General features: G+C 48.7%; 1 protein-coding gene across 5 annotated transcripts; it reads right to left on the bottom strand.

The window, feature by feature from the left end:
* Positions 1-1,330: 1,330 nt before the first annotated feature.
* CA6 (carbonic anhydrase 6) lies at positions 1,331-24,400 on the bottom strand. Of its 5 annotated transcripts, none has more exons than XM_053576797.1 (9): positions 24,331-24,400; positions 20,079-20,218; positions 17,105-17,284; positions 12,455-12,603; positions 11,676-11,768; positions 9,188-9,257; positions 8,193-8,350; positions 3,801-3,924; positions 1,331-1,715 (listed from the first exon to the last, which is right to left on the bottom strand). In XM_053576797.1, the coding sequence occupies exons 2-9, from the start codon at positions 20,155-20,157 to the stop codon at positions 1,603-1,605; spliced, it is 966 nt and encodes a 321-aa protein (XP_053432772.1). In that variant the 5' UTR covers positions 20,158-20,218; positions 24,331-24,400; the 3' UTR covers positions 1,331-1,602. The 5 variants fall into 5 exon arrangements, with proteins under 5 accessions (XP_053432772.1, XP_053432773.1, XP_053432777.1 ...); XM_053576798.1 differs by having other exon boundaries at positions 24,272-24,390; XM_053576799.1 differs by lacking the exon at positions 1,331-1,715 and adding an exon at positions 3,327-3,401.

Here is a 24,400-nt window from a genome sequence, read left to right as displayed (position 1 = left end):
GAATGTGAACACAAAAGCCTCAGACTCAGATCCTGACTCTGCCTTCTGTGTGGGAAGCCTGCGGGCAAATCTGCTTGTGGATTTCTTTTTCCATAAACTGGGATAATGCAATTTCCATGAAGGTGGCCTTTGGGGCTGAATAAAGTCAGATGTGGAAGTGCTTTGGGTCTAAATGACCTTGTAGAACAAAGGTGGTAACAGCAGATAAAGGAAGGCAGAAGCACAGACAAGCGCACCCAGAAACGAGGGCATGTTCAGGAGCAACAAGGGGACGGTGAGGGCGCACATAACTGACTATGGAATGGGCACTTGCTGGGCGCTTCTCAGCAGCATCTTTTTTTGTTGTTTTGAGACAGAGTCTCACTATGTCACTCTTGGTAGAGTGCTGTGGCGTCACAGCTCACAGCAACCTCAAATTCTTGGGCTTAACCAATTCTCTTGCCTCAGAGTAGCTGGGACTACAGGCGCCCACCACAATGCCTGCCTATTTTTTTTTTTCTTATTGTAGTTGTCATTGTTGTTTAGCAGCCCCGGCCAGGCTCAAACCTGCCAGCCCTGGTGTATGTGGCTGGCGCCATAACTACTGAGCTATGGATGCCAAGCCAGCATCTTATTTTTTATTTTTTTTTTAGACAGAGTCTCACTTTGTCACCCTCGGTAGAGTGCCATGGCGTCACAGCTCATAGCAACCTCCAGCTCTTAGGCTTAGGTGATTCTCTTGCCTCAGCCTCCCAAGTAGCTGGGACCACAGGTGCCCGCCACAATGCCCAGCTTTTTTTGTTGTTGTTGTATTGGCCGGGGCCGGGTTTGAACCCGCCACCCTGGGTATATAGGGCCGGTGCCCCTACTCACTGAGCCACAAGTGCCGCCCCAGCATCTTATTTTTTAATCAAGCCTCAGTCTTATAAGACAGCTTAACTGATGATCCCACATTACTAAAAATGGCAGAACTAGCACTTGAACCTGGGTCTGGTCCAGGCACCACTGGACTCACAAGGAGGTTTGTGGTGAGGTCCTGTTTCCTCCCTCCATCTCTCCCTGGAGGCTGCTTTCTCGTCTCTTGTCTTTTTGGACTCCCAGGCCATGGCCAGGGTTCCAGATTTCCCCACTGGCAAGTTCTCAACGTAACAGTCTCCTCCCTTTGTGTTGATCTTGGTCCTGGAAACCCCTCCCACCTTGATCTTGGTGCCCTCACCTGTGTGTGTCCCAGGGTAAGGCAAGGAAGGGATATTTGAAGTGATACAAAAAAACAGAAAGAGAAAATTTTAAATGGCAAATACCTAAGATTCTTTTATTATATCTCAATGCTAAAGGGAGGTTAGGACTGGTTTGTCATTTACACAGATCAAAATGAATGATTTCGCAGGGAGATAAACTGGGCTCCATTTCCCTTCAATTTCTATTCCTGTCAATTGGTGACGTCAAACTCAAATCCCTTCTCACACACTTAAACCATCTCACTTCAGGGATGATGGTTTCTCCTATTTTAACCAGAAATTCAACAGCTGCCGCGAGGGGAGTGATGCGAGGGAAAATACGTTCCTTAGGCAGGGCAAGGTGTGGCTGCTGTGGGCGTCTTCCTCTGCCACTAGCTCCTGCTGGTTAATAATAGTAATAAGGGTGTGTTCGCCTAACTTTCCTCTTTTTAGTACATCTTCTTAAGTACTGGAGGTCTTTGCTGATCTTGCTTAGGTAAGACTCCAGCTGAGCACACTCTGTAAAAAGAAGGTTCATTTGGAAAAGGTCAAACGTTGGAGGGTCCTCATGAAAACAAAGGAGATGCCGCAGCTAGACACCATTTCCCCACTTTGTATTTATGGTAAGAATTTTTAATTCCTCAAAACACCCTCCCTGTTTCCATTCCATTGGCTTCAGGCATCTTCTGAACTTGGGCTTGTAGCTTCCAGACTCCAAGGGGTGGTGCATTGAAGAGGGTTGTACCCTTGGACCTGGGTCTCTCATGGGATGCTTGGTAGCCCTTGCTCACTGGCCTCACTGCCTGGACTAGGAAGATGAGTCTTTGCCCTCTGCCCAAGCCCCGTCTGTTCAGGGTAGGCCCATCTGGGCCTCTTGATGGTTAGATGACTCTCCTTCGCTTACTATCACCAGAAGAGATGAGTCCACCCAAGCAAGAGAGTAAAACAGGAGCAGGGAAAACAGGAGCCCTCTGAGGGTCTGGAGGTGTTTCCTAATGAGTAAAATGCAAGAGGTCTGCATTTGGCTATTGCCTTGTTTTGTAACTGACCTTGGTTCCTCAGGTCATCTTTCATTGATGGGTTAATGCTATTCCCCCAGTGGGGGTGGAGTTCTACTTACCCACCTACCATATAGCTGGGGTAGATGCAATCACTGCTACACAGAAATCTGGGCCTGCAAGAAGGTGAGGCAAGAGAATGCCCACTTCTCAGTTCTATTATCAGCAAAGGGAGGCCACAATTCAGATCCCTTGGCCAGGGGCAGAGGAAGAAGCCCTCTTACTATCTACTTTGAGTGGAAGTAAGGACCCTCAACAGCGAGTTTCAGAAGGGAGAGCCACAGTGGCTCACAGGCAGATTGCAATGCAGGGGTCTAGAGCATGCGTCTAGAAGTTCAGAGCTCCCTCACCAGGACAAAGTGGAGGTGACCCCCAGTGGAAGGGCATTTAAGATGAGGAATGTGGGGAAACACCCAGTCCGTTGGTGCCTGTTGCAAGAACAGTGTAGAATTTTATTAAGGAACATGACAAATTTAGAGTGAGGAGACAAATCCGTGGGTGTGAGCTCCCTTTGGTCCTGCGAGCATTGGACCTGTGCAAGAAGACATCACCTTTGGGAAAAGGAATCGCTGCTGCTAATATCATATATAGTAGAATATGGGGAAATTATGATTATAGCTGACATTGATTAACTGATAAAAGAGAAAGCAATAAGTGAACAGGAAGGAAAAATGGGGAGAAAATCACAATAAGCCTTTCTTGGGGAAGGGGGCATGGAAATTTGTCTACATCCTTGCAAGGTATTTTGCTGTATGAAAGACACACATTAAGATAGAGTGCTATGGAGTGGGCAATACTGACTGGAGAACAATTCCATTGTATCAGGGGATGGCACCAGGAAAGTTTAATAGAAGTAATTTTGCAAAGACAAGGGATTTAGGGACTATACATACGTAGCGCACCACAACTTCACAAAGGAGCCGATAAAATAAAGATGGGAAGGTTGCAGAATATTTACATTTTTTCAAACCCAGAAATGAGGCGAGCCAAGAACAGAGTTGGGAGCTGACCTAATGAATTAGAGGGTCCCGTGAAGGTTGGACCACCCATGCTACTTCCAGGACCCTTGTGTCTGGGGCTCGATCCTCAGGCAGATGTTGTAAGCAACGTGTGGCCTAGTGAACCTCGAGAGGACGCACAGGAGGATCTGGAGATGGGTTTGAAACACAGACCAAGATAAAGTGCACAGGAAGTAATTAGAGTTGGGTTTTGTAAGGGTAACTTCAACCTGCATGCTTGCAAGAGCACCTGGATGTTGCCATCCCGATTCTCCTTCTGTCTGTAGCCAAGACCAGGGGAGGTCATAAGCCACGTAGTGGTCCATCCTTGTCTCCTCGGCCTTGCTCACTGGCCTCACTGCCTGGACTAGGAAGATGAGTCTTTGCCCTCTGCCCAAGCCCCATCTGTCCAGGCCTATCTGGGCCTCTTGCTATTTAGATGACTCTCCTTCGCTTACTATCACCAGAAGAGATGGGTCCACCCAGGCAAGGGAGTAAAACAGGAGCTGGGAAACCGCAAAATACAAACTAGCATTGATCTCACTCACCCTGATTAGGGAGGTGCAGGAAGTTGGCTTCCACTACTCTGTTGTTTAGGGGCTGGGTCCTGCGATAATCGTTGCGGATGGTCTTGTTATGGTGATCCAATAAGGAATTTTCTAGCTTCAAAACCTGTGGATAATATGAGTTACAGAGGTGAAGAGGCACTGGGTAAATTAAAAGCATTGAGTTAACGAATGGACTGTGTCTTGGATTTATAAAACCCTAATAAAGTAAGAAGATCTCAAGTCCAGAGGTGGTTCTGGGTACTACGATGTGCCAGGTATTATTCCAGAACTCTTCTACTTCTGAGATAGGATACCTGGAAAAAGTAAGGTCTAGCGGCGGCGCCTGTGGCTCAAAGGGGTAGGACTCCGGCCCCATATGCTGGAGGTGGTGGGTTCAAACCCAGCCCTGGCCAAAAAAAAAAAGTAAGGTCTAAGAGTACAGAGGTCTTCTCAAGGATACACCTGCAAGGTTCTCCCCATGATGACTTAGCTCTTAGGAATCTGTAGAAACTTAACTTCTTGGGACCTGGAAACTAACGCTTGCTTCCACTTATGTAAAAGCCCACAGTTCTGTAAAAGCTGGAGCCAGCTTCTCCAGCTTGATACAAAATGACCAACAGGGGCGGCGCCTGTGGCTCAGTGAGTAGGGCGCCGACCCCATATGCCGAGGGTGGCAGGTTCAAACCCAGCCCCGGCCAAACTGCAACTCGGGAGGCTGAGGCAAGAGAATCGCTTAAGCCCAGGAGTTGGAGGTTGCTGTGAGCCGTGTGAGGCCACGGCACTCTACCAAGGGCCATAAAGTGAGGCTCTGTCTCTACAAAAAAAAATAAATAAATAAATAAAAATAAAATAAAAAAATGACCAACGAGAAAGGTACGTGTAGGCTGGACCTTTTTGACTGGGGATAAAAGGAAGACTGAGCCAGTTGGGGAGTGTGGCCATTCTGAATTCTGTGCAGTCACCCAACCAGCTAAAACAAAGCCCTTCCTCTTTTCAACACTGGGTTCGGGTGTTTGTTCTCTCCACTGGGCCTCGTCTTCCTGCAACATTTCCAACACATCTCCTTTCATCTTTTCTATGAGCGTTTGGTCAATAGTAGAAAGGAAAGAAAGAAGTAAAGGGAAATATATCAATTGACAAGCTCAATTTTCATTGTTCTGAAAATGTCTGTAATTTGTCTACATCCCTGAAAGGCATGTTTCTGCGTGTACAATTCTATGTTGATTATTTATTTCCCTCAACGCTTTGAAAACATGATTCCACCGCCTTCTAACTTTCACTGTTGTGGTGTTAAATAAACACTTGGTCTAATTGTACTCTTTTCGTGTTACTCTATCTTTTCTCTCTGACAGATTTTTTTTTTTTTTTTGTAGAGACAGAGTCTCACTTTATGGCCCTCGGTAGAGTGCTGTGGCCTCACACAGCTCACAGCAACCTCCAACTCCTGGGCTCAAGCGATTCTCTTGCCTCAGCCTCCCGAGTAGCTGGGACTACAGGTGCCCGCCACAATGCCCGGCTATTTTTTTGTTGCAGTTCGACCGGGGCTGGGTTTGAACCCGCCACCCTCAGTATATGGGGCCGGCGCCTTACCGACTGAGCCATAGGCACCGCCCTCTGACAGATTTTTAAATCTTTTAAAAAGGGGTTTCACTGAGGTTTTTAATGCAGAGTTTCATATATAATATATATTCATTACGTGTTTATACAGAGAGAGAGAGATTGAGGAAGAGGAAGAGAGAGAGATTCTTGAATATATGACTTGGTATCTTTCAAATCTTCCTAAAAATTGTCAATATATTTTTTTCAAATCATGCCTCCCCCCATTGTGCCTCTCTTCCTTTTCAATTAGATATTTTTTAGACATTGCCACTATATTCTCTATGTTTCTTTATTACTTTTACATATTTCTATCTCTTTTTCTCTTTGTGCTGCATTCCAGATAATTTTCTCACCTCTGTCTTCTGAAGCAGCTAAGGACATTTTACCCCAAAATATGACTACATAACATAAAGAATATTTTGAATTAAAGGTCATTTATGATCAGAAATCCTTTGGAAAGGACTTTCCTTCTATCTGCATAAAACCGGACTGACCAGATCAGGGGATGAAGGGGATGACTGATTTCTTTTCCTCTCCCTGAAAGCCAGAAGACCTGGCCCAAATCTTTAAAACACAATATCTGTCTCTCAAGTTAATTTAGCAATCTGTTTCCCCTCACCTATTCATCCTCCCTAACAACCACTTGTCTCACCCATAATCCACCTTCTCTCCCCCCACCTCTTCAAAAGGCATCTATGAAGGTACCTGACCATCTTTGAGACATGGGTAATCAATTCTCATGGTTCTCCCCAGGCGTATGGATTTGGAAATAAACCTTTCTCTTATTAATCAGCACTCATTATGAATTGGTCTTTTAGCCAACCAACTAAGGGAAAAGGGCGAGTTTTGCCATCATCCCTGATAGAGTCAAATGTAGAGACCCAACCAAATAGAATTGACCCTTCTGGGCGGCACCTGTGGCTCAGTCGGTAGGGTGCCGGCCCCATATACCGAGGGTGGCGGGTTCAAACCCAGCCCTGGCTGAACTGCAACAAAAACAAACAAAAAAAAAATAGCCGGGTGTTGTGGTGGGCGCCTGTAATCCCAGCTACTCGGGAGGCTGAGGCAAGAGAATCGCTTAGGCCCAGGAGTTGGAGGTTGCTGTGAGCTGTGTGATGCCATGGCACTCTACAGAGGGCCATAAAGTGAAACTCTGTCTCTACAAAAAAAAAATTGACTCTTCAAGGGATGTCCCACCTAGGAAAGGTGAATGGGCCACCCCCGTGAATGGGCCACCCCCACCCTTCTGACAGATGTCCCACCCAGGAAAAGGAAAATGCCAACCTCTACCCTTCCCATCCACGGGCGGCACCTGTGGCTCAGTGAGTAGGGTGCCGGCCCCATATGCCGAGGGTAGCGGGTTCAAACCCAGCCCCGGCCAAACTGCAACAAAAAAATAGCCGGGCGTTGTGGCGGGCGCCTGTAGTCCCAGCTGCTCGGGAGGCTGAGGCAAGAGAATCGCGTAAGCCCAAGAGTTAGAGGTTGCTGTGAGCTGTGTGATGCCACGGCACTCTACCGAGGGCGGTACAGTGAGACTCTGTCTCTACAAAAAAAACTCCCATCCACTTAAACCCACGTGCTGACTTCCTTCTCGAGCTCAGCTCACCTACACCAGGTGGAAATAAAGGCTGGTGTTACCCACACAGACCCTGGACTCCGTTCCTTTCATTGACGTTTCGGAATGGTCATTTATTTTCGGTCTTTGACCTCCCAATCCCCACACTTCCAATTTACTAATTCTCTCTTGAACTGTACCTAACATGTTTTTAACCCTATTCATTGGGTTGTTCATTTCAGTTACTATCTTTCCATTTCTAGAAATGCTATTTCTTTTTCCAAATCTGGTTGTTCATTCTTATACATTTCTGTTCTTTCTTTATATTTAAACCTCATATTTTTACGCATATTAAACATTCTTATATTAATTGATATTTCCACTATCGGAAATATCTGTCGGTCTGATTCCGCTGGACAGAAGACACTCACTCACAGTGTCTTCTTTCTTATGTGTTTTGTGGGGGGGGGGGGGAGTTTAATTGAGCTAATGTCAGATAATTTATGAAAATTCTCCTAGATCTGGATTTAAGGTACATTTTTCGAGAGATAAGGTACATTTGCTTTTTTCAGGCATCTGGGGGGAACTTCCGACCTGTCTGGCAACATTTTTATGTGTGGATGTCCTTGAGTAAGGGTCTTTTTCACTTTTTCCTTAAATAAGGAAATGAAAAGTTTAAGAAAAATTTGTCCCTGAGGAAGGACATCAACTCAGAAGGACATGCCACTGCACCCTTTGCCCTGCACCCTCAGTAACATTTGTACATTTGTTTAATTCAACCAACCTTTACTGTACACCTATGCTATGCTGGGGGACAAAATATGACTGACATGTTCTCTCTTCTCAAAAGGCTACAGGCCTTTTAGAATGATATCAAGCTAACTATGAAGCTATTCTTCTTGCATAAAAAGAAGCTTAGCATGTAAGCTCCATGAGCACAGGAACTTAGTATGTCTCGGGCCTAGAACCGTGCCTGGAAAGAGCAGAACTCAATAAATTTTTGCCTTCACTATGCCACTCTTCTCCTAGGACTTGAACCAGGCTTCAGTCATTTCCCTGCATTTGCTGCCCTTAGGTTCCCTGATGCCTCAGTTTGCCAATCTCTACCACAGCACGGGTAAGTACCCTATACATGGAAAATGCTATGGGAGTCCCAAGAGTTCACATTAGTGAGATCTGGGGAGCACTTTGTCAACCAGGCTGTCAAAGGAAAAAACTGCGCATGTTGCATGGATTACCTGCTGCCTGGAGAGCAAGACATAATCTGCCAGCAAAAACCAGTGGACGTTCTGGGTACAGGGAGGCGTGGTGAGCGACCCCTCGTAGCTGTAGTAGTGCTGGCAGTTGGCCGGCAGCATGTCCTTAAGGTCCAGGCCAGTCAGGGTTGTGCTTTGTCCTAAGCAAGAAGACAGGAGGGGAAGGAGTGTAAGGGACTGCTGCTGCCCTCGGGAAGACGGCTCAGGCCTCGCCATATTCAAATCTCCTGATTAAGCAGGAGAACATAGAAACTGATCACCGGGAAACAAGGGTTAAGAGGAGAGACCTTGGGGATAGTGACTGGATGCTCACTCTGAGACTATTTCTGTCTGTAAGAAAGGGACAACCAACATGATTGCAGTGAGGGGAACGGGAGGGACGACCAGCCTGATTGGCGGGAAGGTAAAGGGAACAGTGTTTACAAAGTGGCTGGTGCGTCCACCTAGTACAGAGGGAAGGCCCTGGAGTGTAACTGCCATCACATCATGTGCCTGCTGCAGGCAGAGACCCCATCTCTAAAACTAGCCAGGGACCTGTAGTCTCAGCTACTAGAAAGGCTGAGGCAAGAGGATTGCCTGAACCAGCTCATAGCAAACTCCACCCCAAGAGTCTATGTGTCCAGGTGGGATGAGGAGGGCTTCACTTTTGACATTCATCTCAGCTTGAAGCTGGAGTGGACCTCTCTCTAGTGACCAGGACAGTCCCTCCCAGAGTAGAAAGTGACTGAAGCAAGGATATCCCTTCTTAGTGGAACTCCAGCCATCCAGAAAGTTCCAATCATGTGAATGGACAAGTAGAATTTGTCACCGGGTTTCTCAGAGGTGACAACAGCACCAATCACTGGAACAAGCAATCTCACGCAGGGACGGGTAGGCCGCCTTGGCAGGGCCTAGCAGCCACCCTGCCCCCAGCGTCACCCTTCCTCTCCCCTCCCGCCCACCCCTCGCCGCCCTCATATGCATTCTGCTTCCCTTACCTGCATACTTGATGTTGGCCAAATGAGAAATGAAGTCATTATAGTAAATGTTTTCAGCACGATCCTTCACCTGTAGGAGAGACACCGTAGTTAACAGAAGTGTGGCAGAGGCCTCCAGCCATCTCTGCTCATCCATCTGCCGGCTGTCCTGCTGATAGAGCAGGGCTGAGGGAGTGAAGAGGAGACAGCCCACCCCCAGTCACATCAGGGATGCAGTCTGGCTGTTCTTTGCCACCAACTGCCTGGCCTCTTCCGTGTCTTGGAGGGAGACATTATCTGAAGCATTCCAGCAGCCTTCAGGGAAAGGAGTGTCTCGGTGAGGGGTGATAACCCCAGGCATGGCCAAAAGTCACAGTTAGAAAAAAACCCAGGTGTGCTTGTGTTGTGTGGTGTCAGCCACAGTTGGAGTTTTTGTGATGAGAGAGGCTTGATCTCGTGAGCTCATGACACTTGGTAGTAATCTACAGGGTGTGTCTCCCCAGAAGTACGCAGCAGCTGATGGCTCTGCTCAGTGTTTAGCTTTATTTTTATGTTAGCCTGAATCCCTAGGAGCCACCTAGGGTCAGCACGGCTCTGTGGTCAGTCCATGCTTTGGCCAGACGTGTGCGCAAACCCCTGGCACCTTCCGCTGATGGATCTGTGTACAGGCTGAGAAACACACACAAGGTTCAGCCAGTTCTCATATCGCCTTCAGCTTTTACTTTCCACGAGGTCCTTCTGGGCCTCTCTCACTTCTAGGATCTTCCTCATTAAATTTCTGTCCTTCTCCACTGACGCTAACTGGGACTGCAGAGCTTCAGGCTCTTCCTGTCTGCTTACTATCTCTTCTGCCAAGTTTGCTGCTTTTCCTGGCCGTGTTCCCGAGTGTAGGTTTTCAACTTCTACCCCAAGTTAAGTCAGCCCTGCTGCCCAGGCAGTGAACCTGCTGCTTCTCCTGACCAGCGCTGCCCTGATGAAACCTCCCTGTAGGCCAAGTTAGAGGGTAGGCGTGGGGACAGCCCCAGGAAGACATCCACAGATGCTCATTGTTCTGACTCAAAATTCCTACCATTTTTCATTAGGAAATGCTGCCATTTATTGTTTGCCATTGGTCAATTTCTAGACCACTGAAATGATAGAGGTTTTTTTGTTTGTTTGTTTTGAGACAAAGTCTCATTTTGTCACCCTTGGTAGAGTGCCATGGCGGCACAGCTCACAGCAACCTCCAGCTCTTGGGCTTACGCGATTCTCCTGCCTCACCCTCCCGAGCAGCTGGGACTACAGGCGCCTGCCACAACACCAGGCTATTTTTTGTTGCAGTTTGGCTGGAGCCGGGTTCAAACCCGCCACCCTCGGTATATGGGGCCAGTGCCCTAGTCACTGAGCCACAGGTACCGCCCTGAAATGATTTATATTTCATAATAGAAATTTTAATATTTTTACAAAATTATTTAATAATTTTACAAAATTATACTTAATAAAAATATACTTAATAATTTTATTCAATTTAATGCTTGTTTTGTGGGAATTAGACTCCTGACTACTTCTAGGCACCCATCCCTAAGTCCCACTCTCTGGACTTTCTTAGAAACACAGAGATGTGGGCAGTGCCTGTGGCTCAGAGGGGTGGGGCGCCAGTCCCATATGCCGGAGGTGGTGGGTTCAAACCCAGCCCTGGCCAAAAAAAAAAAAAAAAAGAAACACAGAGATGTTGCCGTGGTCTGGGTGGACTGCAGGCTTCCCCTTGACCTTCAGACTAGTTTATGTCTAGTCAACCCTTCTGCTTTTTTAAGTCAGCTTGTCACCAGTGGCTCATGCCTGTAATCCTAGAACTCTGGGAGGCCAAGGCAGGTGGATTACCTGAGCTCACAGGTTCAAGACCAGCCTGAGCAAGAACAAGATCCCATCTCTAAAAGTAGCCAGGGACCTATAATCCCAGCTACTTGGAAGGCTGAGGCAAGAGGATTGCTTGAACCAGTTTGAGGTTGCTGTGAGCAATAACGTCATGGCACTCAACCCTAGGGCTACTAAGTGAGACTGTCTCAAAAAAAAAAAAAAAAAAAAGTCAGCTTGTCCAAGTTATTCAAGGTCCCTGAGATGGTAACACAGAAGGGCCACAGGGACTGTGAGCTGGGGCTTGAAAAAAGGGTTGATCATTCATTGAGCCAACATTGCCAAGAACTGTGAACTTGGGCTCAGTGCCTGTGCCAGCCACATACACCAGGGCCGGCAGGTTCGAACCCAGCTCGGGCCTGCCAAACAACAACTACAACAACAAAAAACTAAATAAATAAAATAGCCAGGCATTGTGGCAGGCACCTGTAGTCCCAGCTACTTGGGAGGCTGAGGCAAGAGAATCACTTAAGCCCAAAAGTTTGAGGTTGCTGTGAGTTGTAACACCACAGCACTCTACCCAGGGCAACATAAGGAGACCCTTCACCCTTAACGCCTTGTTTGTATTATCAGTCCACACCTTCAAACACAGGCACACGTGCAAGTTTCTGCCTACCTCAATGAAGGCTGCCAGCACAGCCAAACCGTCCGGTGCATCTTGGGCGATATCGTAGCTCGCGTATTTAGAATTGTAGTGAACAACATGAATCTGTGGAAACAATATAGGGTGAGTCAGAGGCAGTTCTACAGACTTCAAATGCTTCAGGTGTCCAGGGAAGGAGGAAAAGAAGGGCTGCCCTCGAGGCCTCAGAATGTCCCAAAGGACTCTGACCTGTCTCCCTCCATCTCTGCTACGAGCTCCATCTATTAAGCCCAGAAACGTCTCCACAAATGGAAAGAGCAGGAGTGGGATTCTGGAAGGGGGCAGTTCCAGGGAATTTCCTTGGCCCCACCTCCTTCAGGCAGACAAGCTGGCAGTCTGGAGGGCGCATATGAGTACCCCATGTTCCCCTAGGCATGTGGGGCTCAGAGAAGAATAAGCATGAGCTCCCTTGCCCCAAAACCACTGTAAACCTGCAGTCACCCTAAGGTCAGATGCTGGCAAAAGACGGAGCCCAGAAAATCCAACACTTTGGAGACCCAGCTAAAACAAAGGAGGGCTTGACGCCCCGTGGGCTGTAGACCCTTTTATACTGTGAGTTCTGTGCAGGCAGGGGGCCTGCTTGTGCTTCCAGAACAAAGCAGTGATCAGTCAATAGTTGTCAAGAGAATAAAAAATAAATTCAGCCTCAAGATAACTTCACTCTCCCCATTATACAGTCTTTTGGCTGTTTTAATAAGAAAGGTGACTAGGGAGTTTGAAGAAAAGAAGGCCCCAGTAGGGTCCTCGCATACCTCGATCACATGTCTGACCCCGTCGACGGTGTGCTCAGAGCCACTGATCTCCGAGGATCCGCCTCCCCAGTGAAAATGCATCTGCTGGGCTATGTACTTGGTGCCATCAGGGGCCCTCAGGTGCATGGTGGGAGGCAGGCTGATCTGAACTGGGAGAGACAAGACAGGGCTTGGGGCAGGGCAGGTGGGCATGGATAGGTCAGCCCTACAGGTTAAGAAGCTTCTTCCCGAGGTCACCTCCTGCCTGTCTGCACCCAGGATAAGCCAGTACCAGGAACTAGCACAGAATGCCACGAGGAGGGTCATCAGAGGCAAGGGGGACTAGCATGCAGGACACAGGGTGAGGTCAGGCACCTCTCCCCAGCTAGGGCGCACACCTCCCTGCCTAGAGCCAGCAGGTCAAGGTCAGGACCACACAGTGGCAAATCCAGCTTCTTTAGCCCCAGGGAAAGGAAAGCTCTGAAAAATTACAGCCAGGTCAGGTGCAGTGGCTCACACCTATAATCCCAGCACCCTGGGAGGCCAAAGTGGGTAGATTGCCTGAGCTCAGGAGTTCAAGACAAGCCTGAGCAAGACCTAATCTCTACTAAAAATAGAAAAACTAGCTGGGTATTGTGGTGGGTGCCCATAGTCTCAGCTACTCTGAAGGCTGAGGCAAGAGGATCACTTGAGCCCAAGAGTTTGAGGTTGCTGTGAGCTATGATGCCACAGCACTCTACCCAGGGCAACAGAGTGAGGCTCGCTCTCTCAAAAAAAAAAAAAAAAAAATACAGCCAATGGGTATGGAAACCAGAATTCCACTCTCCACCTCTGGCAAAATTTGGAATTTACCCAAGGAGTAGAAATAGGAAGTGGGGCCTCTTAGGACTATTTTTATTAACTTTACTACCCAAAATTAGTGTTGTTTATAAGGCCAGGTGGAGGCTGCTGTCCTCTTCATAACATGGTGTAATACCCAGAAAAAGGACCCCTAAAGGCCCCTAACTGTCTCAGCCTGAGTCCCTGCACGTCTCAAATCCCCCACTTTGGGTTAATTCTGAAAACAGTTTTCAGAACAAGGAAGTTCCCCAAAACTCCTAGCCACAGGTAAAACAATGGTGAAAGCTTACTCAAGCTTAGTTTTCCAAGCTAAGTTTGTCCCAGTGCCAACCGCCATGCTGTAGCCCCCCTGAGCCAACTCTGTAACCGTGTCCCTGAGCTAACTGGCCACGTTCTGCTTCTGTGCTCGCCACCTTGCCAGCTAACACTGTTGTGTTCAAAAATGGTATAAAAATCAGCCTGCTCCTCATTTCAGGGCCATTTGCCCTTTGGGGCGGTGGCCCACCTGCACAGGTATAATAAATCACCATCTGATTTATACCTGAAGTAGGGTCCGAGTTTTTCTTACAGGTGGCACATGAGTACAACAATGGTTAAAAGCCACATCCTGTGTGGCCTTCTCCAACCAGCCCAGCTAACAGCTGGCTCCACCTGGATATAAGACAACATCCCTGCTGGGCTTCAACACTTGCATTTTATCTCAAGGAAACTGACCCCAGAAAGGGAGAAGACTGGCTCAAAGGTCCTCCTCCTTGAGCAGATGTCATGGTGATGTAGCTCAGCATGTCTTCAGAAGACAAGAGACCAACTTCCACAGCAAATTCTTAGCTTGGGATTTAATTTGACTGTGATTATCAATGGTTGATAATATTAGACTTTTGACTGGACATGGAGGCTGATGCCTGTAATCCTAGCACTCTGGGAGACTGAAGCAGGTGGATTGCATGAGCTCAGGAGTTTGCGACCAGCCTGAGCAAAACAGCTGGGCATTGCAGCAGGCACCAGTAGTCCCAGCTACTCAGGAGGCTGAGGCAAGAGGATCACTTGAGTCCAATAGTTTGAGGTTGCTGTGAGCTGTGATACCACAGCACTCTACTGAGGGCAACAAAGTGAGACTCTGTGTAAAATAAACTAAACTAAAATAAAATAAAAATAAATTTTAAAGTCACTGGGGGCCAGGCACAGTGGATCATGTCTATAATCCCAGCACTTTGAGAGACTGAGGGAGGAGGATCACTTGAGGCCAGGAGTTCAAGACCAGCCTGGTCAACACAGTGAAAACCTGTCTTCAAAAAAGTATAGTGTAATAATAAAAAAATAATTAGCCAGACCCAGTGGCATACACTATAGTCCCAGTTGCTCAGAAGGCTGTGAGACCAGGAGTTGGGAGCCACAATGAGCTGTGATCACGCCACTTCCCTCCAGCCTGGGCAACAGAACAAGAATCTGTCTTTTAAAATAAATAAAAAGAAAAAGAAGTAATAAGGTGATTGAAAATAATTGTAAAAAGTAAGTATTCTTAAAGATCAAATATTACAAAAAAAAAATCAAATATTAGATATTTGGTCCTGTAATTTCCACATTGTCTAAAGGAGCAAGCAGCTCTGATTAAATTCATAACGTGATGTGCCGTAATGCCTGGCCTCAAAGATTTTAACAGGCCCTCTGGCAGAACAAGTGCTTTGATTTAGAGCTCGAAATGTGTCCTGCCTCAAAAATCAATGCTCGATGGACGGCGCCTGTGGCTCAAGGAGTAGGGCACCGGTCCCATATGCCGGAGGTGGCGGGTTCAAACCCAGCCCCGGCCAAAAATCACAAAAAAAAAAAAAATCAATGCTCGCAAGGAAAAGATGGACGAGCCTTTAGAAAGAGTTGGGCAAAAGCTGACGGGAGCCTGAGAGGTCAGGCCAGAGCTTCCTAAATGAATAGTTAGCACCACAGGAGCAATTAGGGAGACCCTGACAATTGCAGTTCCCCAAAACACAGCTCCCAAGAGGCAGGCTGTGTCAATTCTGGTTGTACTGACAGGCCTGCACAGGCCGGATTAGAAAAGAGCAGCAATTCCAAGCTTGTCACCGTGCTTTGGGGGGTTTTTTGTTTTTGTTTTTGTTTTTTTCTAATTTCAGCTTGCTTGTTCATTCTTCTTCGTTTGAAGTTTTTTTGTTGTTGTTGTTTGTTTCTTTTCTTTTTTTTCTTTTTTTTTTTTTTAACTGTTCTTACTTTGGCGATTGATTCTCTTTCCCTTTGCCTCCCCAGTAGCTGGGATTACAGATGCCCCCTCCCACGTCCGGCTGTTTTTGATGTTAGTAGAGACAGGGTTTCACTCTGGCTCACTCCTGCTCATACTGATCTGGAACCTCCGAGCTCAGGCAATCCACCCGCCTCGGCCTCCCACAGTGCTGAGACTACAGGCATGAGCCACCACGCCCGGCCATCACCGTGCTTTTGAAACGGTGACGCCAAAATGCATATCCACAAAAGTCAACTCTTTCCACCTTCCAGATCAGAAAATGGACTCAACTTCCAGAAGAGACTGCTCCCCTTCACAGGAAACTAATTTCACGAGTGTCTCATCAGACCAGAAAAACCATGTCAGCCAAGCATTTGGCTGTGTTCAAGAAACAACCAGAAGTTGGGTGTGGTGGCTCCTGACTATGATCCCAGCACTCTGGAAGGCCAAGGCAGGTGGATTGCTTGAGCTCAGGAGTTCAAGAGCAGCCTGAGCAAAAGTGAGACACACACACACCCATTTCTACTAAAAGTTAGAAAGTTAGCTGGGTGTCGTGGCGGGCACCTGCAGTCCCAGCTACTCAGAGGCTGAGGCAGGAGATTGCTTGAGCCCAGGAGTTTGAGGTTGCTGTGAACTATGATGATCCTACTGCATTCCAGCCTGGGCAACAAAGTGACTCTGTCTCTAAAAATAAATAAATATTAATGCATTGCTGGGCTCCTGGTCACATAACCTGAGTCCTGTTACAGACATGATTTCTCTACTTGCTACCTTCACCACCTCCATAAAGGACAATTGGTTTGTCCTTGATTGTGCAAATAGGAAAACCAAGTCTGGTGACTTCCTTGCACCTATAAGGCAGGCAGTAAACTCACCCATCCCGGGTGGGAGGGATGGAGCGAGAGCTCAAGGTATCCAAGGACACAGCCATGGAATCAGGCATCTAGGGTCTGAGTACAGTGTGGCCATTGGAGACTGTGACCTTCAATGAGTCCCTGGCCCCCTGAGACTTCAGGTTTCCCACTTAAAACATGCCCCTCTCTGGGGTACTATCAGGCTCGGAGGGAATAAGCCCACTGGGGACACAGTAAGACGCTCTGCAAACAAAGCGTGGATTTTACAGTTGCCCAGAATGGGCTCCCCAAATGGGGGTCCCCACAATCCAGCTTTTTCTGTCAGATCTTCCCCACTTTCTAGTAAGGAACAAAACTAGAGCTTTCGTTTGAAGCCTCTGAGAAATACTGGACCTTCCTCTCAGGAGCTTGAGTTAATCAGACTCAATATGGACCATATGGAAAAGCAGCCCAGGGCATGGAAGGAGAGAAGATGTGGGTGAGAAGCTGCCTCCGGCAACGTTGCCTGAGTGAGCATGGTGAGAGAGGACAATGGGACAGGAAGGTGCCAGCGGGGAACTGAGTCTCAAGACAGATGCTGCCCAACTTTGGAAGCGCCTCCGGTGTCTGGGCCTCAGTGCCTGTCAACTCTCTCCTCTGAGGCCTCCAGTTCTGAGGCTGAACTCTGAGGCTCTGTGAGGGCCACTCCCAGCAGGTGCACGTGTCACCTGCCAGGACTTTCCATGGATTGGCACCTCTTGCCCTTACCTGTGTGGCCATTGTTGGTCATGGAGAACTCTCCCACCTGGGTGTCGTAGCCCGTCAGGTTGAGCGCCTGCAGGGAGGGGTTGTAATGCACCTTCCTCGTCTGCAGATTGATGGGTGACTGTCTCTGTCCCCCGCAGGCGGGGTATTCCTTCGGCCAATGTGCTTGATCCAGCGCCCCATCTGAGACAGGAGAGAGCGAGACAGGAGACAGCAAGTTCCAGGGGCCACTAGCTGAGAAGGCACCTGACCAGGCTAGAGGCCAGGGCCCAGGGGCCCTGTAGTGTGCCTGCATGTACGTGAACTCCCAGGACTCTGACAACTGGAGTCCTCAGTGCCAACTTCTACCTTTCCTGTGACTTAGTGTTTTGAACACAATGAAAGTATTTGACACGTAACTTTTTTCCCTCCTTTGAATTATTTCCAGCTGATAAATGCATCGGTGTGATCCTTGGCTTGGGGTGACTGGGCTGCTTCCTCTAAGTGGCCTCCTCTCCCTGTGCTACAAGACTCCCCCCATTTTCTAGCTCCAGTCCCTTCCGTGGGCCCCCAGTAGGGTGAGGACCCCCTGGGCATCTACACCTGTAGCTTCAGGGCAACTAGGGAAGCAGCACGTTCAGAGGGGAACTAGAATGATTAACTTTTTAAATAATTAGAGCAGTGGTTCTCAACCTTCCTAATGCAGTGCCCCTTCAATACAGTTCCTGTGGGTCACAACCCACAGGTTGAGAACCGCTGAATTGGAGGAAGGAAGTTTATCTTTTCAAAGATGATTAATAATCACAGGGGACAGAGCCATGAAGGCTCCAGGTGTCATTACAAGTGAATTAGTCCTGAAACAGCTATGGGTCTTGGTTTCAGCCATTTGCAATTGAAGATCTGACCTCTCTCCACCCTCAGGGCAGCTCTGTGGTGAGTCTGTAGCTTGTTTTAAAAAAGGTGCTGTACTGGGGTCGCTCAGAGCTTCATGGTTTGCAATCATTGGAAAAGTCAATTCTTTATTTCTCTGCTCTTCACTATTTAATAATGCAAACCAATTTGTTTTAATGAGACAAGAGTTTTACTCTGTTACCCCAGACTAGAGCGCTGTGGCATCATAGCTCACAGCAACTCCTGGGCTCAGCAATCCTCCTGCCTTAGCCTCCCAAGTAGCTGTAATTATAGACATGCACCAGCATGCCTGGCTAATGTTTTTATTTTTACTAGAGATGGGGGGTCTTGCTTTTGCTCAGGCTGGTCTTGAGGGGTCCTCAAACTATGACCCGCAGGCCACATGAGGTGGTGGGATTGTATTTGTTCCTGTTTTGTTTTTTGTTTTTTGTTTTTTTTTTACTTCAAAATAAGATATGTGCAGTGTGCATAGGAATTTGTTCATAGTTTTTTTTTTAAACTATAGTCTGGCCCTCCAATAGTCTGAGGGACAGTGAACTGGCCCCCTGTTTAAAAAGTTTGAGGGCCTCCCAGAATGCTAGGATTATAGGCGTGAGCCACCACACCTGGCCTTCAAACCATTTTTAAGCAATTCTTTCCTATAGGCAGTATGCCAGGACCAAGTCAAACAGCCTCTACTGCAGCGCCGTCTGGGAACAAAATGCTCTGGCCCAGGCCTTGCCAGTCCTGGGGCATCTCTCAGTTGTTCCTGGGAGGCGTTTGCAAAAGCCACCCCCAAGTTCCCTGGGGGCCTCCAGTGGCTTTCCAGGAAGCCCAGAGTCTCCCAGGCTAGCTGACCAGGGGAGGACAAGACCTTCATCACCTGTGTCCTCTCTCTATTCTGTAACTTCGGAACGATACCAGGTACCACTTGGCTAGAAGGGGCAGAAAACCCCAAAGTCTTCAGAGCCCCAGGCAGGTGGGGACGCCTCTGCTTGAGAACAGAGCAGCTGGTTAGAAGTGGTGCTCTGAGCTGGACTGAGCCTCCCCAGGGTGCCCCTAATACCATTGCCCTTGGCTTAGCAGGACATGCCCTCCCGGAACATGCACTTTCTGTGTGCAGCACACAGGATCAGGTTTTGCAGATAACAGGCTCAGCACCATGTTTGCACCTGCCTCCTGCCTCCCACCTGCCACCATCTGCCAATAGCCACCAGCCTCCTCTGGGGCCCCACACCACTGTCCAGCTCAGAAGCAGGAGCTCCCGCACGGGCACACGAAAGGGGTGCTCAGTGTTCCAAAGCCCACAGGCACAGTCTTCTAGCTTTGGCTCACATGTGGGCCAGAACCTAGCTTAAATGCCAGGATTTTTAATTTCACATTTTAAAAGTCTGGTTTGGGGAAGTTGGAGATGATCCAAAGGTAACGAAGTTCCAGATAGACCACATATCATGGAAGTTCCTAGAAAGAAGCCTTCCCAAAGCCTACAGCACCTTCTGTGAAGCTACCAAGAGTTCCTTCTAAGAACCTTATTCTCCACTTACATAGACCAACAAAGCAAGTTGTTTTATAATCAGAATCAGCGATTTATGCAGGTGGGTGGGACGGTGCGCTCACACCTGTAATCCCAGCCCTTTTGGAGGCCAAGGCAGGAGGATCCCTTGTTACCAAGAGTTTGAGACCAGCCTGGGCAATAGGGAGACCCCTCCATCTCTATAACAAATTTAAAAATTAGCTGTGCCTATATTCTTAGCTACTCAGGAGGCTGAGGCAGGAGGATTGCTTGAGCCCAGGAGTTTGAGGCTACAGTGAGCTATGATTGGGTCACCGCACTCTAGTCTGGGCAGCAGCCTGTCTCAAAAAATAATAAGAATAATAATAAGCAATGATTAAGTTCAAACCAAGACAGTGGGTGCAAAAAGTTTCACACCAAAACGTCTACGGGTGAATCAGGTTTGTGAAAGGAGAAAGTTATATAACATCTGGCTTGTTCTCCGTATGTTCCAGACCAAGCCCTCCAGGAGCAGACACCCACAGAAGGTGTGTGGGCCTCCCCTCTCGTTCGGGGCAGGTCCTCCCTTCCATGTTACAGGGGTGGGGGGCTTACCTGAGTAGGTCCACTCGGACCCATGCTGGGCCTGGACGCCCAGGACAAGCAGAGACAGAAGAGGCACCAGGGCCCTCATGGCGCTGCCAGTCTGTGATCAGACCAATTCTGGGGAAGCTCTGCTCTTAAAGGCTCGAAAACTGTAAATAACAATTTAGCAAGTCCAGCCAGCTGATCCACCCTTTGCTGCACCCACTCAAACAATAACAGCCTCCCACAATGGCCCTTCTGACTTCGTTTGAGGGACTGGCCAAGTGCTTGTGGCCTGAGCACTTGGCCAGTCCCCTCCCGAGTCATTACCATATCCAGTTAGCCCCCGGGGTTGGTTGTTTAATGTCTGACCTTCGGAAAAGTCACCTGAAGGGCCACACAGTACAGCCATTGTGGACAGGTGGCCACTGGAGGGTGAAAAGGCCCGAGACAGCCTTCCCCGGAAAGCGGCACTTCCTGTACCCTTTTCCCCGACCTTGGAGATCTGGGGATGTCCAGGGCATCACAGGCACCTGCAAACCCTGCCAGCCCCCACATGGTGCCTCCTTCCTGTCCCAGTACTGGACATGAGCCATTCCTACAGGCTGGCGGCTGCCCTTGGCCAGGCACCTGGGGGAATGGCCTGGCCACCACATGTGCACATGAGATGGACGGTCCTAACTAGAGGCACAGAGGTGCCGCTCCTCTCCTCCTCCCGTGTCCCAGCTCCTGGGTCGTGTCTGAGCTAGGTGGGGCATCCATGGTCCTCTGTGGATTTGTTCTGACAGGTGTAGAGCCCTTGGATAGTCAACAGAGGGGGATTCATAGATCCACTTGGCTACAGAGTCCTTGAACTTAGCTGCGGGAGAAACCTGTGAGTTTATACCTGCTGACAGGCCAGCTTCTCCCTGTCCCTTCAGAGAGGGCATTGGCAAAGAGCAGGCCAAGGCCTGCAGGGTTTTCACCACGCTGGCCAGACACAAAGGCGGGTCCTGCTCCACGGAGCATCTCCAAGCCCCTCTGCTCATCTGCCCCTGGAATGGCAGTGCCGCCTGGAATCTCCTGGACATTTCAAAGGGCCCCCCATTGTCAGTTAATTACAGAACATTTGCTGCTGCAGAGATCTTGCTGAAAGCAGATCCCTAACGCTGAGGAGCTGGAGGAATCTTACAGGAAGCCACACATGTATCAGAGGCAGGATTCTGAAGCCTGACCAGGGGTGCCACTTACTAGCTATGTGACTTCAGCAAGTCCTTAACTGCTCTTTGCCTCAGTTTTCCTGTCTTTAAAAGGAGTTCGTGACAGTATCTCCCTCCTGGGGATTCAGCAATAAATTTAAATGCGATAGTGGGAGCACTACCTGGTGTGTCCCAGGTGGCACTGTCATCTAGTCAGGCCCCTCATTTTATGGACAAAGAAGTGACTTAACATTGTCACCCAGTTAGTAAGGGAACTGGCGGTAAAAATGACTCTTTATCTCCAGTTCATTGAACTCCTTCTCACATTGGCAGAAATTGATTATTATTATTTTTCTTTTTTTGAAGAGACAGGATCTCAAGCAATTCTCCTGCTTTAGCCACCTTAGAGACTGGCTCTCCAGTCCTTGCTAAGTTTGTCACCACGCTGAGCCCCCTGCCCTCCAGTATAGATCACGAGCCCCCACCTCTGCTTGGGAGAGAAAACCCTCAGACAAGCCAAAGACCCTTGACAGCAAACTGCAGGAAATACCAAGCTGAGCCTTCTGAATTGGGGGGCAGTGGGGTGCACTGGAACCTGAGTTGCGAAACACAGGCAGAATCAGTGAGTCGCTGGTCTGCCAAGGCTGGAAGCTCAGGACGCGGTGGAAGCCAGGGAAGGAGATGAGCCCAGGCCACGAGGCTGAGGAAGGGAGCACAGACCGGGAGGGAGAAAGGGGCTCCGGGGACTCAGGAGTTGGGGAAGCCTTCAGAGGTGGGAGGGCTGGGTGGCGGGGAGCCTGCACAGCAAAATGAAGAGTGGCTACCACTCCCAACGGCTCCCCAGCCCATTTCCCGTGGGGTTGTGTTGCCCTGCGGTGAGCTGTTTGGGGATTCCCCAGGAGAGCTCTACTACTTCTGTTGCCCCACGAGTCCCCTTAGAGGTCATGTGCAGAGGGCCCAGCAGCCCCACCATCAACACATCCACCCAGCAGGCCTCGGGCTGTGCCCTGAGTTCTCTGTGTCTTTGGCTAAAAGCGAGTAATTAGGTAGTGAAGGGACTAGATCAGCCAGGCTCTGTAGGAACCATAAGACACCGTGTCCCCAGAGGGACAGGGCCCCTCCCTGTTCTATGCTGCACACTCCCAGGAACAGTGACACGATGGACTCAGGGTCGGATGAGGTCATTTCTGTTGCCTAATTTCTGACCCACTGTCTTCTTCAATCCTAAAATTTTCCATCGACTTTGAACACGAGTCTTCTTGCCTTTGTCAGGCACGGTGTTTGCTTTGGTTTGTTCTTCTCACTGGTGTTTTCTCAGGGTGGCACTTTATACTCTGAACTTCCTCCATCCACACACCCAGCCCATCAGGGCTGTTTTTTAATTCTAAATGCCTGTTTTCCTAGGGCTTATGGTGAGAGGGACTGTCTGAGCGTGTCATTTTCATTACAACAGAAGGTCAACAGGAAGAAAGGAGCTTTTGTTCCTCTCTGGTGCTACTGCTGCTCCAGAGGCCCACCGAGGCAAAATAAAAGAAGAGGGCAGGGGGGGACGGTCAGCCCTGACGAGCAGGGACGTACCATCCGCCCAGATAAAAAACAGACACGAACCATCAGCCCAGGGGAACAGCAAGGCATGGTCAGCCCAGGTGAGCTGGGAAGTCCTGTAAGGCCACGCAAGCAGTGAACCACCCTTAATGCAGGTGAGCAGCCAAGGCCTGGTCAGCCCAGGGGAACGTGTGAGGGACAAGGACCCCAGATGAGCAGGGAGGCACCGTCAGCCCACGTGAGCCAGTGCTCAGGCCTGCACAGGCTTGGCACAGAAGAATGCTCCTGACTACATGAGAATGTGCATCTTCCCACTGTGAGTGACACACACAGGCCATTGTTCAGTTCACGCAGGAGAGGCAGCTCTCTGGAATCCTGAATAATGAGTCATTCTGCACAAGCGAGTTTTCTCGGTGGTTGAAGGCTCGGTCTCACACAAGTCCCAAAACATTTACCCCATTGGAGGTTAAACTTTTAAAAACTATCACACTTTGCCTCCTTTTAAAGTAGATTAAACTGGATGTTATTAAATAACATTCGGCTGGACTTCCCTCTGCCTCCATGAGTCCCAGTGATATATCAATTATTATCCTGGGCCCGACACGGTGGCTCACACCTGGAATCCCAGTACTCTGGGAGGCCTAGGCAGGTGGATTGCTTGAGCTCACAGATTTGAGACCAGCCTGAGCCAGAGCGAGACCTCGTCTCTAAAAATAGCCCGGACGTTGTGGCCGGCGCCTGTAGTTCCAGCTGCTTGGGAGACTGAGACAAGAGAATCACTTGAGCCCAAGCGTTTGAGATTGCTGTGAGCTGTGACACCATGGTACTCTACCAGAGGCAACAAAGTAAGAGACTCTGTCTCAATCAATCAATAAAATAAAATAAAACAAAATACAATACTTGTCTCTCAGGTTAATTTACATGTGAATCTGTTTCCCCCACTGATTCATCCTCCCTAGCAACCACTTGCTGCACCCATATTCCTCATTCCTCCCTCCCTTCAAAGGCATCTATAAAGGTATCTGACCATCAATAGGACATTGGGTAATCAGCTGGGCACAGTGGCCCACGCCTGTAATCCTAGCAATCCGGGAGGCCGAGGCAGGTGGATGGCTTGAACTCAGGAGTTGGAAACCAGCCTGAGCAAGAGTGAGACCCTGTCACTACTAAAAATAGAAAAACTGAGGCAAGAGGATCACTTGAGCCCAAGAGTAGGAGGTTGCTGTGAGCTTGAGACTGTCTCAAAAAAAAAAAAGAAAAAGACATTGAATAATCACTTTGGTGGTCCCCTCCATGCGCATGGTATTTGGAAACATACATTTCTCTTATTAATCTGCCTTAATTGTGAGTTGATCTTTCAGTGAACCAACCAAGGGAAAGGGGTGAGTTTCACCATGATCCCTATACCCACATCCGAAAACACCCGCCCCTAAGCCACCGAGGAAATCCTTTTCTCTGTTACTAATCTAGGTAGAAGCAAAATAGGAACTAAACACCTACCACCATTTATGGCTCAGCCTGTCAGGCATATTCGATGCCCCTTCTCTGTGCAAACTCACCGTAGGTCCTGCTGTTGGAACTGGACAGTCCAGTTGCGTCTCCTACTGGCTGTGGCTAAAGTCTTGCTAA

The sequence above is a fragment of the Nycticebus coucang genome, chromosome 22 (genome assembly GCF_027406575.1).
Source record: "Nycticebus coucang isolate mNycCou1 chromosome 22, mNycCou1.pri, whole genome shotgun sequence".
In the NCBI taxonomy this organism is placed as follows: Eukaryota; Metazoa; Chordata; class Mammalia; order Primates; family Lorisidae; genus Nycticebus; species Nycticebus coucang.
Note: the sequence above shows the minus strand (reverse complement) of the source record. Positions and strands in the feature narration are given on the sequence as shown.